This window comes from Nannobrachium achirus (assembly GCF_963921795.1).
Source record: "Nannobrachium achirus genome assembly, chromosome: 13".
In the NCBI taxonomy this organism is placed as follows: Eukaryota; Metazoa; Chordata; class Actinopteri; order Myctophiformes; family Myctophidae; genus Nannobrachium; species Nannobrachium achirus.
In genome coordinates this window covers 26,090,566-26,109,451 of record NC_137833.1, presented here as the reverse complement: position 1 = coordinate 26,109,451, position 18,886 = coordinate 26,090,566, and the positions used below count along the sequence as shown (strand labels likewise).

The 18,886-nt window shown below is 47.6% G+C and overlaps 1 protein-coding gene across 1 annotated transcript; it reads right to left on the bottom strand.

Moving 5' to 3' along the window:
• Positions 1-852: 852 nt before the first annotated feature.
• mdh1ab (malate dehydrogenase 1Ab, NAD (soluble)) lies at positions 853-18,269 on the bottom strand (the record flags this gene model as incomplete). Its single annotated transcript, XM_080741148.1, has 8 exons — positions 18,198-18,269; positions 16,991-17,087; positions 6,360-6,535; positions 2,300-2,422; positions 1,984-2,160; positions 1,535-1,648; positions 1,300-1,389; positions 853-975 (listed from the first exon to the last, which is right to left on the bottom strand). Exons 2-8 carry the CDS (start codon positions 17,052-17,054, stop codon positions 853-855), a joined length of 867 nt encoding a protein of 288 aa, XP_080597274.1. The 5' UTR covers positions 17,055-17,087; positions 18,198-18,269.
• Between the last annotated feature and the right edge of the window lie 617 nt (positions 18,270-18,886).

The following is an 18,886-nucleotide window of genomic DNA, read 5'->3' as shown; positions in this document are numbered from 1 at the left end:
TCCATGAAGGCAAATTGCAGAAAATAGCAATTTATGCAACAGCTGTACTGTAATTGTAAATGTCTGTCATATCCATATATGCGTCCCCGTTCCCCCGAGACGCGTAGTCTGTTCATAGAAACATTATTTGTCACGTTCAGACCATAGAGGTACATAGTTACATAATAACCCATGTTTAGCAAAACATATCTTCTTGGACTCTGCTGCCCTCATGTGGTGGAATTATGTTGCAGCTAATGCCAAAGTTACAGACTCAACTATAAGGCTAACATGACAAATCCAGGTATAACTAACTAATGGAGATGTTATCTCAATTCATTGAAGTAAATGTGTAAAGGGTGATTGGGAGTTGCAATGACCTGGGTTTGAATCAGACGTCCGGCATCGTCTCATCCGTCTCCCCTTACTGACCTTGGTTTTCCATCTCTACACTCTTCCATTTAATAAAAGCAATAAATGCAAATGCCAAACAAGTAATTTTTTTTAAAAAGAGAAAAATGTAAAACAGTTACTTGTTATTTAAATTACAGACTTTGCCTTTATTCAGCTTTGTAAACATTCAACTTCAACTACAAAAATAACAAGTACATTGCCTGATATTTTATTGTTTATACAATTGTTTCAGTGACTGTGTTGACGTAGTGCATCATCGACTGTTTGTAACAATACTCCAACTTAAGAGGGTTGTTTTAGCAGAAAGGGTTTGTCTGCTTGTAACTTTGTAACAGATCGTCGTGGACTCGCTCTTGTGCACAAACACAAAACTGGAGCAGGGGTGGAGTGTCATAGGCGTGCGTCTGGAGGTTTAGTGGTGTCTAAGTGCTGGACGATGGTGGCACCTGCTGGGTCTAGTCACACCCCCAGGAAGTCCACCGCCGTGTCCCTCTCCTCCATTAGCTCTGTGGCTGTGGCGTCCATCTTGTTTCGGGAGAAGTCATTGATGACCAGGCCGCCCACAATCGTCCAGGACTTGTCCTAAAAAGGAAAAAAGAAAAAGGAAAAGACAACGTCAACATGCATTCCTTATGGTCATGTTTAATACACTCCAACAGAAGTGCAAATTGTAACGTTTCACTTGGTAAACATTAGTTCTAGGGTTCCAGATACACCTGGAGAGCAATGGAAAAAAAAGGTCTGATTCTAAAGCAAAGTGGTAAGTTACAGCAGAGCAAATACATATTTATTTATTGAATGTTGCATTTCCCCCCAAGTAGAGCTCTATCATGATCAGAGAACAGTGTAATCCAACAGTAGAAAGGGGCTAACATGGCCGTTATAACCGCATTAACATAGTCCCACCTTGATCTGGACTGGGAATGAATAGATGAGGTCCTCAGGGACTCCGTAGCAGTTGCCAGTGGAGTAGACACCCATGGAGATGAACTCGCCCTGAATGTCAAAGAGAAGGAAAAACTACATTTGAGAGAGTAAAGACACCTTGATACGGGTGTTGAATACTGGGCCATTCTTGTGTTAGAAATAGAGAACGTAGACGGTTTCATGGAATCCAAAGCAATGCAACCCTGGTGTTTACCTCAGCAGTCCCGGACCAGATGTCCCTCATGTGATCACAGATGGCCTTGGCTGCAGACATGGCGCTGGAGAGCTTCCTGGCCTTGATGACTGCAGCTCCCCTCTGCTGCACTGTCTGGAATGCACAAAGAGGAGAGGAGAACAGGTAGAGACATATTTTATTTGATTGGCATATTACCATGTTTTGTTATGTCGTCCCAGACAAGGGACAAGGGCATTTTGTCCTTTTTTGGGACACTCATAGAGGTAATAATGTGCACAGCCTATCTGAAAGTTTCTTTATAGAGCATGGTGTCATGATGTCAAATACCGACCCAACTCTACTAAGGCTCCCCTTCCTGAGCTGCTCTCAGATCTGTTAAAACTCCCTCTCTGTGTCAGTGCACAGTTCCCCTCCCCATGATAACTAGATGACATGGATGGATAATAGCAAATCACGTTCCAACTCACAGAGATGAACTCTCCTTTGAGCCAGGCATCATCTTTGACAGCATCGAAGCAGGCCAGGTCATTGCCGGCCATTTTGACCTTGCAGTGGTGAACGTCAGGGTACTGTGTGCCTGAGTGGTTACCCCAGATGATCACGTTCTTCACATGGGTGGCAGGCACGCCACAGCGCATCGCCACCTACAGGACAAAGAAAGAGTGGAAGAGTCAGCCACGGAAATATTCCAATGGAAAAGCACCCCAAATGATCATGTCTTTACATTTTTGCTTAGTTTTATTCTTTAAAAGTGATAGCACAAGCATTGCAGCACGGACACACCTGGGAGCGAGCCCTGTTGTGGTCCAGACGGGTGAGGCAGGAGAAGTTCTCCTTGGGGATGGAGGGAGCAGACTTTGCTGCAATCAGACAGTTGGTGTTGGCTGGGTTTCCTACAACCAGAACCTAAGACATGCACATACACACACACACACACGAGAAGACATCCTTGATTAATTACCGCCATAAAAGAGCACCATCGGTATACACTTATTGCTACATTTAGTGTTGATAATGTCTTGTTTATTATTGTATGTCTTTAAATGTTTAAATGAATTGAATACACAGGACCACAATGGAAACAAGCCCCTAGGACATTGTGTTTTAGCAATGATTGTAATTTCGTAAAACTGTACCACTTGCAACAATATTTAATCAATCAAAAACAGGATGGTGCTGTCGCATAATAGAAATTCACCCCATATTTCCTTCCCCCTTGTGGCTGTCACTGGAGGGGCTGTGCTCATTGGAGGGGTCACATTCCTTCCTAGGAACTTGCTTGACTAGATGGTCAATTACAGCCACCACCACCATGAGTCACAACATGTTCACATTGTTTGACAGCACAGAGACCTGATTTATGTGAAGAAAGAATTCCAGTGGGTTGTTGCTGTGTATTGTTTTAATAATACTTGCATTTTATTAGTAGAGCCACATGAAGCCCAAGTACAAAGCCACATTAATGAGGCTATATATGGGTATTTGGGTAATAATCATCGGGCGGCCTAGCTCAGGGGTAGAGAAACCGTCAATAGAGCACAAAGGGTTCCCAGTTCGAATCCGGGCTCCCCCTGAGTTAATGTCGAAGAGTCCTTGAGTTAATAGGTTCTACTGCCCAGAGAGAATCAATAATAAATAGACTTGGTAACCTGGCTAAAGAAAATAACACCTCTGTTAAGAACCTGGGGGTGATCATTGATGCTGAATTAAATTTTAATACACACATTAATCATGTCACGAAGATTGCCTTCTTTCACCTTAGAAATATTGCGCGAATTAGAGCCTATCTGTCGCTGAACGATGCAAAAACGCTGATCCACGCTTTTGTTTTCTCTCGGCTTGATTACTGCAACGCACTTCTCTCTGGTCTGCCAAAGAAAACAACTGACAGATTACAACTTGTTCAAAATGCAGCAGCCAGAATTTTAACAAAAACTAAGATAAGAGAACATATTACTCCAGTTTTAGCATCGCTACACTGGCTCCCGGTTGTTTTTAGGATTGATTTTAAAATTCTTTTACTTGTTTATAAAGCTCTAAATGGTCTGGCACCTTCGTACCTCTATAACTGCCTGCATAGATATGTTCCAACCCGCCCACTCAGGTCCTCTAGTGCAGACCTACTTGAGGTGCCAACAATGACATATAAAAAATATGGTGAAGCAGCTTTCTGCTTCTATGGACCGACAGCTTGGAATAAACTACCACTACACCTAAGACAGGCAGCCTCGGTGGATAGCTTTAAAGCACAGCTCAAGACCTATTTCTTTACTCTTGCTTTTAGCTAAATTTTTTAATCCCTATGCTGCTATTGACGTCCGCACGGCTCTGAAATTGTTCTTCAATGTTCTATGCTTTTATTTTTTCTTGCTTTATTGTAATCATTTTACTTATCTCTTTTTTATGTATTTTTTATTTCTATTTTACTTTTTCTCTGTTAAGCACGTGTGCTTCATTTTATGCTCTGTAAAGCACTTTGAGCTGCATTTCATGTCATGAAAGGTGCTATACAAATAAAGTTTTATTATTATTATTATTATTGAGCAAGACTCTGAATCCCTAGTTGCTCCCGGTGAGCAGGTTGGTGCCTTGCATGGTTTCCTCTGCCATCTGTGTATGAATGTGTGTGAGAATGCGTGAATGGTAATGCACAATCTATCCCCGCCTTGGATAAAAGCACTATATAAATGCACCATTTACCATTTAATAATAATACTGTATCACTCACTCTGGCTGCCAAATTTGTCCACTAGAGGGTGTTAAAACAGCAAAACAAACATGATCCACAGAGCTCAACTATGCACACACCTCTAGGTTGCCTTGTTTAGCATGAGTCTCATTCTGTGACAGAAAAGCATCTCATCATGTCATCACTTTGTTGTGATTCATAACCAAATAATTAAACTGTTAACTGAGCCAAAAGGATTGACCCAGAGCAGCCTTGAGCAGAACATATTTCACATCCTTGCCAATAAGTAATGAACCGGCCAAGCGTTCCTCCTACCAGTCAAGGTCACCGGGAAAGGAATATAGGCAGGCTGGGAGGTTTTCTCAGAGTGAAAATGCATAAATTTGTGAGGAGATTTGTGTGTACTGAACAGTATCTATGTGTAAGAGAATGCATAAAATAATCCTATTTTAACTGGGGACCCCCCACCCAGACGAGCACTAAGAGTTGAGGCATTACATTTTGTATAACACGGTTCTATTGTGAAAATAGCAGATCTACATGCTCACAACGCCTTGCATTGCGAGGCGTTGTGAGCACGTAGTTCATAATTTCTGCCTCTAATATTTGACAATTTGGACAATGTTTAAGGTATTTTAGAGGTATAAAAAATCCTCTATACACTTAAACTTTATGTTGGTTTGTTTACTCTTGAGTGAGAAAACAATGTTGCACATTAAGTTAATCATCTGGAGACCTCCCAAAATAATTTGGTGACCCACAGGTTGAAAACCACTGCTATACACCACTGTTTAACCAAGTTGAGTCGGCAACACGTATTGTCTTGCATATTTATTTTAGCCTTTTCAACCAGCCTGGGGCCTACATTCAAGCTCAAGCACGCTGTCACTACAAGCTGTATTTTGGATGTAGTCTGGCCAGGCCCGAATACATTCTGATTTCTGCGTAGATATTAGTCTGGAATCTCTGTATGGAACCTGAATTTCCAAAGGGCTGATAAAATAAATGCCTCTGGCGATAAAGCCACCACATATTCGTATACTGGGCCCTGATTGGTCCATCACAACTTCGGAGGTAGTGAAAACCAATCACAACTGAGCTGCGCCAAACCAAATCTTCCAAGGGCAATTTATTTTTGCAAAGGCAGATTCGTCTGGTTTCCAGGCTAATCAGAATGTGCAACCCAGGTAAAACTAGAAGCAGTGCTCTTCCGAGCACAGGTCTCCGCCAGGTCAGGGGTCCTGGTGGCACTATAATAGGCCAATGTGAAAAGGGTGGCTTCGCCAATCATAGGCCTTTCACTACCTGCATGATTTGAGGCATTGAGTAATAATGAGTCACCCTGCAATTGTTGAGCTATAATTTTCCATCTGGCCAAAGTCAGTATAACTGAGTAAATAAATATTACTTCAGATTACCTTTTGCAAGCTTAATCTTGATAATCAGCAAGTGTCCTCTTTGGATATAATGGTATTGACCAGTTCCAACATTACACAAATTATGCACAATGCACATACATCATCTTCTATGCCAAATATTATAACATGTCACCAGTCCTAGAAAGGCAGCATGCCAGGCTTATATAAGCCTAACTGCAGAGAGTGTACGACTGCTTAAACCCTCCCCACACACACTATGTATGTACGGACACACAGAGTCATAATATAAGTCCAGTTGTTCCATCACATGCTTAGCCAGCACCCAGCTGGCTATACATTTCAATGGGCCTTTCATGGGATGTGTGCTACTATTCACTTCCAACGGTTTAAGTTTCCCCAGGACAAAATATAGACTGTCCAAGCCAGGGCAAACACTACCAGATATGCACCAGTGAGGAAGACCTCACTCTCCCGTCCAATAAAGTTAGAATGCTAATGCATAAACTTCCACTGCAGAATTACAACTATAGTGCTTACACATTTTGTGTTTTCTGTATTATTTCTGCCATTTTCTCTGCATACTTAACCATAATATGAACCCTGGTGCCCCTATACTGGGGGAAAAGATTCTGCAAAAAAAAACAGATCTACAAGGTATTCTAGGTGATTTGGTGTAGAGGGAAGGCGTGATCTTGTCTGAACTACTCCTCCCCTAGATGGTGATGCAGACACACCCATGCTGCTTTCACATAGTAGAGCATCCTGTGTCTTTTACCTTGACGGTTTTCTTAGCGTATTTCTCCAGAGCTGCTCCCTGGCTCTTGAAGATGGCCACGTTGGCCTTGAGCAGGTCTTTCCTCTCCATGCCCTCCCTCCTGGGCATGGAGCCCACCAAGATGGCACAGTCCAGGTCCTTGAAAGCTACCTCTTCCTTGTCCGTGCAGATGACCTCTGCCGGGAGAAGAGAAGAGGGGGTTGGAGTCAAAATGCATTAAACCTGCTGCTATTTTAGCAGTATGAACACCTTAGAAGATTTACATCAAGTTGTTGATTCAAATGAGAAGTTTCAAATAAAGCACATCAAAAATGTGTGACGCACAACGTTGGGGTACAACGTTTAGGTACAACGCAAGAATTTCATGAGACAACAACATAACATACTATTATTTATGGAGTTTTTTTTTTTAAACTATAATTTTTATCCCACAATTTTGTAACCCATTTTTTTACCCAGTGCTAATTGCCTATGTAATCCTGGGCTCTGCTCTCCCTCTGCCGCGCCTGGGGAGACAACGGACTGACCTCATGCTTCCTTCTATGCATGAGGAGTCCACGTTGCTTCTTTTCACCTGACAGTGGAGATTTCCCTGGTTTGGACGTAGCGCGTGGAAGGAACACGTTATTCCAACCAGTTTACTGTCAATATTCCAGGATGACCTCCCACTTGGGTAATGACGCCCCCTGGCGATCATTCAGAGAAACTACTTCAGCTCCCGTACTAACGTAGGTAGGAAGGGCCTGTCACTCAAACCGGAGTGACCCGCCTCCAGGCTATATAAGCCCCCGGAGGCGGAAGTAACATCCTCTTTTCACTCTCTGCGATATCACATTCAGATAAGTTGAAACTCAGCCTTTGTTGCGACCGTAGGTCGCAGTTACTTGCACACTATCCAAACCTCCACCGGCTGTCCCTCCGTCACTCCCTCCGTCACTCCCTCTGTCACACGTCACACGTCACACTTTTGCCCTGCTCATATCTCTGCAACCGTTGCCCCGATCCATGCCAGATTTTGCACACACACTCCTTGCCTGCCAAACTACAACCTCCAAGGACCCCCGGAGTTTCGGGGACCCCCAGGTCCCTGGGGGACCCCCAGGTGTAAAAAATTACCAAATGTGCAAAAATGACCAAATGACCACCCCAACGGGGCTGCTCACGGGGCATTCCCGGGGACCACCCACTCCTGGTGCTCCAGAACGGATGCAAAAGTGGTGGCGCCCCCAGTGGAGGACCCCCTGCCACTGCAGCTCACATAAAATGCCGTAACTCGGGCTAGGAGCGACCGGGAGAGCCGGGGCCGGTACCTATTCGTCCGCCTTGGCGGCGAGGAGACCCCACCCCTCATTTCTCACATGGCCCTCTAGCGCCACCATGAGGCCGATTCAGATTTTGCCCTAAAATCACGAAAATCACTACACAGTATGTCTACACTCATGTCAACAACATGGATCAGGAAGATTTTGGAAAAACACATTTTTGCTCTATTTATGGAGATAAGCGACCAACGGTCGCTTATCTCCCGATTAGGGAGTCTTACTGGTATTATTATTCTTCGCGCATTAGCCTAAAGCGGTGGCATTGGAGTCGCCCACCGGCGAGTGTTGAATTAACCCGTACTTAAGAATACTTATTCTTGTCCCGTCCTAAAACGACGGTTATTTCCTTCTATAACAAAGGATTATTACTGCTTGTTCAGGCCTCCGCCGAAGCAAGCGTGGCATAGCATTAGCCGTTAGCTTGTTAGCTCGTCTGCTATTTGTTAACGTTAGCTACACTGCTTACCGCTTGTTCAGGCCCTGTCCGAATCAAGCGTGGCCTAGCCTTAGCCGTTAGCTTGTTAGCTCGTCTGCTTCTTGTTAACTCTATCTACAGTGCTTCGCCATGGATCCTCTGGCCTTCCTGCCGAGGCAATGTCCAGGCTGTCCAGGACTCATCGACGGACAGGATCTTCACCATCTCTGTGTCGGCTGCATGGGCGTTGCACACGCCTTCTCTGCACTGAGTCCTCAGGGGAGAGCAGGACCCTTCTGTGACTTCTGCGTGGCCTACGACCACGATGTACTGGTACACCGGTTCTACCTAGCCAGGGCAGGCCTCGGGGCCTGCGCTCCACCAGGTGGGTCCACTGCTCTCAACCCCACAGCCCAGTCTTTCCTTCCCCAGGCGGCCCGCACCGTTGGTCAAGGTGCGGCGCTGCCTTCCGGAGATCCGTTTGGCAAACAGCGCGCCATTCCAAGTCAAGATGGCGCCGTGCTACAGGAGACACCGCCTGCCGCGCAACCGACCGCAGCTAGCTCCACTGTCACTGGAGCTGGCGGGTCTGGTGAAGTCGCCGCTAAGAAGGCGACCAAGAAGGCTAACATCCCTCCGGTAGCCTTTTCCCCTTCGGGCGCGGTGCCCAAAAAGAAACGCTCGGATGTGACCGTCGGGGACGTTCCCCTCAACGTTAGCATCACCAAAACAGTCCAGACTTTCAGGCGAGAGTCGGACCTGAGCTCCTGTCAGAGCGAGGGTTCTGGTTCTGAATACTCTGGATACACGGCCGAGGAGGAGGAGGACTCCGTCGAGGACGATGGTTCTCGACTCACGGTCACAGTGAAAGGTAAGGCCCCTGCGGCTCCAGCACGTCAACTGGACGCCGCAGGGAGCTCCCAGTCCTCCTCAGGCACCACTGCCCCTCCACCCGCCAGTCAAGCGGGTGAAGCGGGAGCAGAGGACGTCGATTCTGCAGCAGAAATGCTGGATCATCTCACGGTCTACATGAGAGCTCTTGCCAGAGTTGGAGAGGAGTTGCCACCTCCTCTCCCCTCTGAAGAGGCCGAGGATGATGACGAAATGCCCGGGCAGGAGCCTTCGGTTCCCGCCCCGTATGTCCTCTCCAGGCTGCCGCTGGTGAAAGGATTCACCAAGGCCCTCCATTCCTCATGGAAGACACACAAAGACCCCAGGAAGCTGCCTTTTTCTGTGTTGGATTTGGTTGGCGGTGCGGAGGCAGGCATGTCCACCTGCCCTAACCTGGACCACCTGTTGGCACAATCCTTTCTGGGTTCCGTCAGACCCCAGTACAAGGATGTAGGCACGGCTAAAAACGGGCCGTTTGTCGGCCCCGTCGGCACCAACCCGCCGGGGTTCACTGTCCTGGAGGACAAGCTGCAGTCGGACAGGGCTCGTAACGCCTACCGGTCCGCTGCTCTGGCTGCTAAGGACCTTAATCTTATCCAGCTCTTGCTAGCTTCCACCAAAGACCTGGTCAAAGGTCTGCCCACGGGGGAGCACACTGCGGAGCTAAACACCCTATTCGACATCATGCTGAAGGTCAATTGGCATGCGGTCAAGTGGATGGGCAGGTCCATGGATTATAACCTCCAAGCTGAGAGAGCCCGCTGGCTCGACTATGTCGACCTCGAGCCTAAGAGGGACGTGGGCGAGAAGCCTGTGGGTCCTCGCGGGGAGATGTATAAATCCCTCATCAACATGGAGAACAGTCCCACCACCCTCATGGGCGGCGGTTTGGAGCTGCTGCAGGGCAGAGTCACGTTCTTTAAGGCTGCTAAGGACATTGTCGAGTCCACTACAGTGCCACAGGAAGAACCGCAGCAAGCTAGGAGGGCGTCCCGCTCCTCCCGCGTCAAGGAAAGGGGCCGCTCTGCTTCTTTTAAGAAGCACTCGTCTTCCTCCAGGGGAGCCTCTGCAGCCAGGGCGCCTGACAGGCCCCGCAGCAAGGTTGTGGTTCCCGAGCGCGCTCAGCCGCGCCGCCCGTCCAAGGATGGCAGGCAGCAGTCTTCCTACCGCGGTGGCCGCGGTAGGGGACAGCGCAAATGACACTCGGAAGAGGGGGATTGTGCTGGGGCGGGGGTCCGAGGTGTCTCTCGGTCCCCCTCCCCCCAAACGAGGGCGTTTTTCTGTACCCCGTGTCGGGGAAATGAAAATGTTGAATTGGATGCCTCCTGTGTCGGCAATAAATATGTTGAAAGAGCAAAGTCTGTCTCTGTCCAACTCTCTCGCACTAGCACAGACGACCCCATCGTGCATGCCTCCTGTAGTAATGATGAAGTCCTGTCAGGACTCGATAATCAATCACAGGTTTTATCAGCAACCAGTAATGTTATTGTCAAACAATTATGTGGTTCCTCAAGCGCGCGAGTGGGATATCCCTCGCGTCGACAATATGACTCCTTTATGCATGCCTCCTGTAAGAATGATGGAGTCCCGTCAGGACTCTTTAATCAGTCACAGGTTTTATCAGAAACCAGTAATGTTAACGTCAAACAATTATGTGGTTCCTCATGCGCGCGAGTGGATTTTCTCTCGCGTGAGCGATGCTATGAATTTAACCTTGAGTCAGAAATTCTGTCGGCCTACTATGAGCCCGGGTCAAGGGACAAGCATAAAGGCCTTAGAGCAGGTATTAAACGTAAAAGTTCCTCTCCTGTCAGGAGAGAATGCTTTAGTTGTGGGCGAGTCTGTTTATCAGTCGAATCGCTTTGCTCTTCCTGTCGCTCTATCGAGCGAAAACCGAACGCTTCCGGTTTCACCGGATACGGATTCGCTAGCTCCCCGCTTCCGGTCCGGCCGCAAAAAAGCTCCGCTAGTCAAGCGGTACAATCAGAAGGTGTTCCCGCCTTGCGGCCTATTGAACCCCTGCGCTCCGCATCCGGGTGTTCCGGATACGGATACGCAGGTTCCCCACTTCCGGTCCCGCCGCAAAATAGCTCCGCTAGTCAAGCGGTACAACCAGAAGGTGTTTCCGCCATGCGGCCTATTGAACCCTTGCGCTCCGCATCCGGTCGTTCCGGATACGGATACGCAGGTTCCCCACTTCCGGTCCGGCCGCCAAAAAGCTCCGCCGTCACGGAAGCACAGTGGTGGGGTTTCTCTCGCTCAAAACACGCTAGCACGCTGCGCGCGCCAGTGGAAGTTATGCAACCCGAGCCATTGGGTATTTCGAACGATAACCAGGGGTTACAGGTTACAGTTCGCAGACATACCCCCGCTTTCGAGCAGGGTTATTCATACCAGGGCACGTGGTTTAAAAGCAAATCTTTTGAGAGAAGAGATCAGCTCCTTGCTAAGCAAGGGTGCTATAGTGGAGCTGGACAGGACCCAATCCCGCATGGGATTTTGGAGCCGTTATTTCCTGGTGCCCAAAAAGGGGGAGGGGCTACGTCCCATCCTGGACCTAAAGGCACTAAACGTGTACCTGAAGAAATACGTTTTCAGGATGCTAACTGTACCCACCATGTTACGGTCGGTCAGGCAAGGGGATTTCCACTGTTCAGTGGATCTGAAAGATGCTTATCAGCACGTCCAGATTTATCCCCCACACAGGAAATTCCTACGGTTCGCCTTCGAGGGTCGCCTGTACGAGTACACAGTACTCCCTTTCGGTCTGTCACTGAGCCCGAGGGTTTTCGTGAAAGTGACCGAAGCAGCCATCGCCCCGCTGAGACAGCAGGGCGTCAGGTGGGCGACGTACATCGACGATTGGATGATTTCAGCGAGCTCCGCCCACGAAGTGGCGCGTCACACACAAGTGGTTTTGGCTCACCTGAAGGCCTTAGGTTTCATAGTCAACCACGGCAAGAGCATGCTGACTCCAGCAAGTCGTCTTACATTCATTGGGGTCCTTCTGGACTCATCCGACATGTCGGCCCGTCTCTCAGAGGAGAGGGTGGACAGGTTTCGGGAATGTCTCGACTCCTTTCAAGTGGGCCAGGAGGTCACTTACAGGAGTTGCATGGTACTGACGGGAATGATGGCTTCCGCAGTACATCTGTTGCGTTTGGGCAGGTTTCATATGAGACCTTTTCAAAGATGGATGTTATCCCTCGGGATCCCGCCCTCCTTGAAGTACAAGAAGGTTACGGTTTCCCCTTCCTGCGCGATCGCCCTGTCTCCGTGGCTGGTGGAGGGGTTCCTCACCAGCGGAGTCTCTATTGGCGAGGTGGTTTCCCGCAAGTCGATCACGACAGACGCCAGTCTCAGTGGATGGGGAGCCACTTTCGAGGGGCGCACAGCGCAGGGGCTTTGGCCTCTGGAGATGAGGGGTCGTCACATCAACTATTTGGAGTTGATGGCTATACTCCTGGCGCTCAAGCATTTCGAGCCTTGGATTTTGCATTGTCACGTCCTGGTCAGGACAGACAATACGACGGCCATGTTTTATGTCAACAAACAGGGGGGCCTGTCGTCGTTGCCACTGGACCGTCTGGCTCGAGAATTGACGGTTTGGTGCTTGTCGCGCCTCAAGTCGATCAGGGCCTTACACGTCCCAGGTCTCCTCAACAGCGGAGCAGATCTCCTGTCCAGGGGAGGTTCTCGCTACGAGGATTGGTCTCTCCACCCCAGGGTGGCGAACCAGATTTTTCGCAAGTTCGGTCAGCCAGTGGCGGACCTGTTTGCGTCAGCGGAGAATACGAAGTGTCCGTTGTTCTTCGCGGTGAAGGGCAGTCCTCCCTTGGGGTTGGACGCCTTAGCGCACACGTGGCCGAGAGGTCTACTGTACGCGTTTCCCCCCTTCGACTTAATCCGACCCACTCTGGAGAGAGTCAGGAGGTTCGGTCTGGAGATGCTCCTGGTGGCTCCCTACAAGGGCACGTGGAGGTCGGCGATCGCCCCTCTCCTTTGCGAACCGGGTTGGCAGCTGCCTCAGTGCAGGGATCTGTTGAGTCAGGCCAGGGGGGAGATCTTCCACCAAGACCTGCAGGTCCTAGACCTGTGGGTTTGGCACGTGAAAGGTTAAACCTGCTGGCGGCTGGTTTTTCTTCTGAAGTGGTGGCTACCATTCAGAGTGCTAAGGCGCCTTCTACGAGGGCGTCTTATGATGGAAGGTGGAATGCCTTTGAGGACTGGTGTGAGTCGCGTGTTCCACCGGTGGTGGCCCATGTGGCGTCAGCCCAGGAAATTCTGGAATTTATGCAGGACCGCTTGAGAAGTGGTCTTGCATTTTCTACCCTTAGGGGGTATTTGGCGGCTATTAATGCCTGTCACCTGGGGGTGGCGGGCAAGGCACCTTCTAAAGTCCCGGAGGTCATCAAGTTCATGCAAGGAGTTGAACGTTTGAGGCCGGTGACTAGGTCTTTGTTCCCAGTTTGGGATCTGCAGGTGGTTCTAGGGGGCCTATGTCGGGCTCCCTTTGAGCCGCTTGTAGGGATGCCTTTGAAACTTTTGAGTTTCAAGACGGCTCTTTTGCTGGCTTTGGCCACGGCTAAAAGAGTTGGTGACCTGCAAGCTCTCTCGGTGTCTGCGGAGTGCATGCAGTTTATGAACAATGATCTCAAGGTGTTGCTCAAGCCTCATCTTAAGTTTGTTCCTAAGAACATGGTGGTTCCTAAGGAGCCTGTTGTTCTTCTGGCTTTTCATCCTCCTCCGTTTGTCTCGGTGGAGGATGAACGGCTGAATTGCCTTTGTCCTGTCAGGGCATTGAAGGCCTACTGTGACAGGACTGCTGGTTCTAGAGCTTCTTCTCAGCTCTTCGTGGAAATGGGCAATGTTCTTGTCAGAAAGCCGGTGTCTAGACCCACTCTTTCGAGGTGGATCGTGGATGCTATTAGGCTGGCTTACTCTAGTGCGGGTGTGGAAGTGCCGGCGGCTCTTAAAGCCCATAGCACTAGAGGTGTGGCTACTTCGTGGGCACTGGCAAAGGGAGTCTCCGTTCAGGAGATTTGTGTTTCGGCGAATTGGTCTTCGCCTTCTACCTTTGCAGCCTACTATCACCTGGATATCGAATCCTCTTCGCTAGCGCATTCGGTTCTGGGTGCAGTTGCCTCCTCTACGTCATAGAGGAGTCGGATCTTCCCCTCCCACAGGTGGGCATGTAGCCACCTGGGGTATTTTGGGGGGGACCCTGTGTTTTCCTTATATAGTGTGTCTTACTTATAAGGCGGACTTGTCCTTTTCATTTAGTTGAATGAGGCGGACTTCGGTCTGTCAGGGTCTCTCCTTATTTTCTCATGCCTTCACACCCAGGTCCGGTGGGCCTGGGACCTTCTGGGTGATGGGTCACGCCCGTTTGGGCTGTGCTCACCCGTATGAGGGGTGTGTGGGGGTATGAGAGTAGGTTGTGGCTTAGAGGGGAGTTTAAGAATCCCAAGTGGGAGGTCATCCTGGAATATTGACAGTAAACGGTAGGTTCCGTACGGAACCATTGTTTACTTAGATATGGAAGGATGACCTCCCACGTAATGCCCCTCTGTTTCACTGAATGTGGCAGAGAGTGGTATTAAGAGGATGTTACTTCCGCCTCCGGGGGCTTATATAGCCTGGAGGCGGGTCACTCCGGTTTGAGTGACAGGCCCTTCCTACCTACGTTAGTACGGGAGCTGAAGTAGTTTCTCTGAATGATCGCCAGGGGGCGTCATTACCCAAGTGGGAGGTCATCCTTCCATATCTAAGTAAACAATGGTTCCGTACGGAACCTACCGTTCCTTTCCCCTCCATCAGGCGCCCTGGCTGGCCAGGGGGAGGCATTATTGAGACCAGGATTACGTGCATGTTTTTGTGAGGGTATCAACCCTAGGAGACACGGGGAGAACATGCAAACTGCACACAGAAAGGCCCTATCGCCAACCCCACCTAGGGTGTGGGCGCTGATGACGCGGAGGAGGAACACGCCGCCAGCGCCCACAGCGTCCCCCGGCGGGAATCGAACCCAGGACCTTCTAGCTGTGAGGCGAAGCGCTAACCACTGCGCCACCGTGTCCCCATTTATGGAGTTTTGAACTAAGACTAGATGTGTATTATTACAATCATGTTCATAGTCATATAGTTTGACAATACGGATGGATTACTAGGGACAAAGGGGGCCGAATGGGAGAATGGCGGGTCCTGAACCAGATGAACCAGTGGTTGTTTGCTAATATAGCTGCTGCTGCTTTGTTAAATTTGTTGTTCTGGTCGGACAAAATAACTTTATGACAGGTTCCTTGTTTTTATCCACTCCTCCTATACAAGATAAATATACAAAGTAAAATACAGTGTGTTAATTTAACTCTGAGACTATTATAAATCAATATATTCCAGATTTAGCTGTTTGCTGTGTATCTTGTTGAGGTGGCCAAAATGTATGTTTTGGCCACAGGTTCCATGTGTGACCAGCAGCAGAGCTACTATATTGTAGGGCTCACCTCAAACATAGAACATTGTCTTTCCCAGCACTGTCAGATAATACAGGGGCCTCTCACAGCCCACTCCAAACAAAGCAAAGGACAAGCACTGTTTCAAAGGAAAAATTCCAGGTCACAATGGAGATGGCGCATCATGGCGCCTCACGAGTCACGACTAGAGCTGTGACACTGGTTACCGTAAAGACACACAAAGACTGAGCAGCTATTTGGATATCAGGAGACAATATAGACGAATTGCAGGGTATTTTCTATTGTCAAACCTAGTTATTTTTCTCTCGTGGCCTGTGCACCTGTGTTCCTGAGGGAGTTGGACACTCTCTCAGAGTTATATTAACACTCTAAATTGTGTGTGTAGGATTAAACGTTCAGCTTACTAGGTCAGGGGTTTTCAAACTTTTTTGACTCTGTTATTTTTTTAGAATCTTAGATCATATTAAGCGACGTAAATATGTACATCTTTCCACCTGAGATATGGTAGGCTGTCACAGAGAAAAATCTGTTTCCATCAGAACTGACTGAAAATAACTTTATACATGGTGTTTATCCAATTGAACCCCAGCATCCCCATTCTGGGGGAAAGGTTCACCAAAAATAGCCGATCTACAAGCTCACAATGCGTCACAACGTGACGCGTTGTGAGCTTGTAGATCAGCTATTTTTGGTGAAGAGTTGGCCGTGGAAGAAAAAATAACTCATCAAGTACAGTGCAAACCAGGTATGTTTTACTAAGCATAGTGAAGTGATATTGATGTAGTGATATTGATGAATTCCAAATATTATCAAATTATTCTGAGGCACCCCTGGACTGACATCACGGCAGTGTGTGTGTGTGTGTGTGTGTGTGTGTGTGTGTGTGTGTGTGTGTGTGTGTGTGTGTGTGTGTGTGTGTGTGTGTGTGTGTGTGTGTGTGTGTACCAACAGAAATAATGTGGGTGGGGAAGTGAATGGCCACCACTTACCTTCCCCAACACCACTGCAGTGCCCTTGAGCAAGACACTGAACCCCCAACTGCCCCAGTGGAGCTGCTCAGTGGCCAGCAGTAAAAGACTGTGGTTGTACACGTGTTTACTAACCGCAACCGCATTTTGCCAAGACCCGCCCCGCCCCATGGGGACGCTGTCATTGCCTGACGCAATTAAACTGCGGTTTCAATGAAGTTATCTTGAGTATGACAGTGAGTATGAAGAAGACGTTAAGAGGTTCATGTGTCACACAGATGAAAAAGTGCAAAGCACTTTTATTATAATAAAAGGATAAAGATGAAGGGAAAAAGAGGCCTGTATGTTTCCAAAACGCGGTCGCGGTTAGTAAACACGCTGGTTGTACTGGTCAGCTCACGGGTTTTAATGTGTGAGTCTGTGTGAGCATAAAGCAGTGCGTTCCTGAAAAAAGAAATTGGTTCACAGCAAATCTCCCCTGGGTAAATAAAAGCACACCAGGACAGCAGCACACACTCTACATGCCGTTGCTGAATTTTCACTTTGTCAGCGCCATGGTTACCTCTCAGAAGTGGGATGGCACAGTCCTGCAGCTCCATGACGACACCCTCCAGAACGGGCAGCATGGGCGTAATGTCCAGCAGGAGTAAAATGATTGGCTGAAGGGCAGAGGGAGCGACCAGAAGGGGGTGAATGGTTTTAAGACTGACGAGGATCAAAAGAACATGCTAAGCTAAACTGAAATTACCTTTCAAGTTTCAACATATCATGACATGCAGACTGACGTGACAAAAGGATTATTTGAGGTGACCGAACAGTCTGACTGACAGCCTAAGCCATGGAGGTGGCTGGCTTCCACGCAGGCCAGATGGATCATGTGGTTTTAAGAGTTGCCCTAAGCACCAGATCCATTTCATTGACTCCAAGGTCAAACTTAAGCCTGACATGAGTCCGTATGAATTAACCATGCACAGTTTAAAGGGATATTCCACTTTCAAAAACACTTTTTGTCATTGTATGGTCTAATCAGGCTTGTATGAACACCCTGAACAGTTTTTAATTTTCTTCATTCAGTATTTAGATATTTGATGTAAAAGTTACCAGGCCCTACACGCCCATGCCTCTCCCCACACACACTCATTGTAACTTCAAACTCCATTTTAACCATGATAGATTCATTAAAAATACCCATTATTTTTTCTGGTGACTCATAATACCCTCCTAGTACGTGAGCAGGCCGTGTTTTTTCCATAACGTTTTTCATGTATTTTTTATATATTTTTATTGTATTTAATTTTTTCCATTTTCACAAAGAATTATTAAAAATACATGAAAAACGTTATGGAAAAAACACGGCCTGCTCACGTATTAGGAGGGTAGTTTGAGTCACCAGAAAAAATAATGGGTATTTTTAATGAATCTATCATGGTTAAAATGGAGTTTGAAGTTACAATGAGTGTGTGTGGGGAGAGGCCCTGGGCCTGGAGGGCCAGATAACATTTACATCAAATATCTAAATACTGAATGAAGAAAACTAAAAACTGTTCAGGGTGTTCATACAAGCCTGATTAGACCATACAATGACAAAAGGTTTTTTGAAAGTGTAATATCCCTTTAATCACTGTAAACAGTGATAACAGATTCAATCAAAGTGACCAATTCAACTGGAGAAGGTTTAAGTCGTTTTATGGTGAACGCTGCCATGATTACACTTCCCTAATGAGATCAGCTTGTGTATACTTATGCAAGTACTGTAAGCCCTTCTTTACCTGATCTTTGCCAAACACATCTCCCTTGGCAATGCTGAACAGCAGTGAATAGGCAATCTGCCCGGCAGCACCGGTCACCAGAACTCTAATAGGCTCAGACTGAAAGACAAAAGGGAGTAGGACAGTTAGTATTAACATTAAGCACTGATGAGGACTATGTGACCACTTGACCGACAGTTCAATTGTCGGTTAGATGTGTCGGTCCCCGTTCTTGGGACGCAAGTTGTCCCACATGGGGTAAGGCAGGACAAGTTCAAAAATAGCACACTCTCTGCATAGCAAGAGTGCTGCTTAGACACTTCCATTACATAACAGGCTGATGATGTATTTATAAAGTAACTTGGTATCTTTTCCATTTATTTAAATCATTTGATTCCAACCTCTGCCATTCCAAAAATAAAATTAACAAAGTAATTACTCTATCGCTAGGAATAAGTCAGGAGATGTTACACAGTAAAATCCTCAGTGTAAATTTGTATCCATTTGTAACTGTGTTTAAATGGAACCAATGTGTAAATTTGTCTCTTTTTTTTTTTTTTTACATTCATTCATTTATCCAATAGATGTTGATATGTTTTGCATAGTACTGTGTTTTATTTGCCTGTTAATGCTGTATGAGTTGTAAAATGGGACTCCAATTTTAACAAGCCCAAAAGCTTTCTTGTGGTCTTTATCCTTTTAGTTGACCT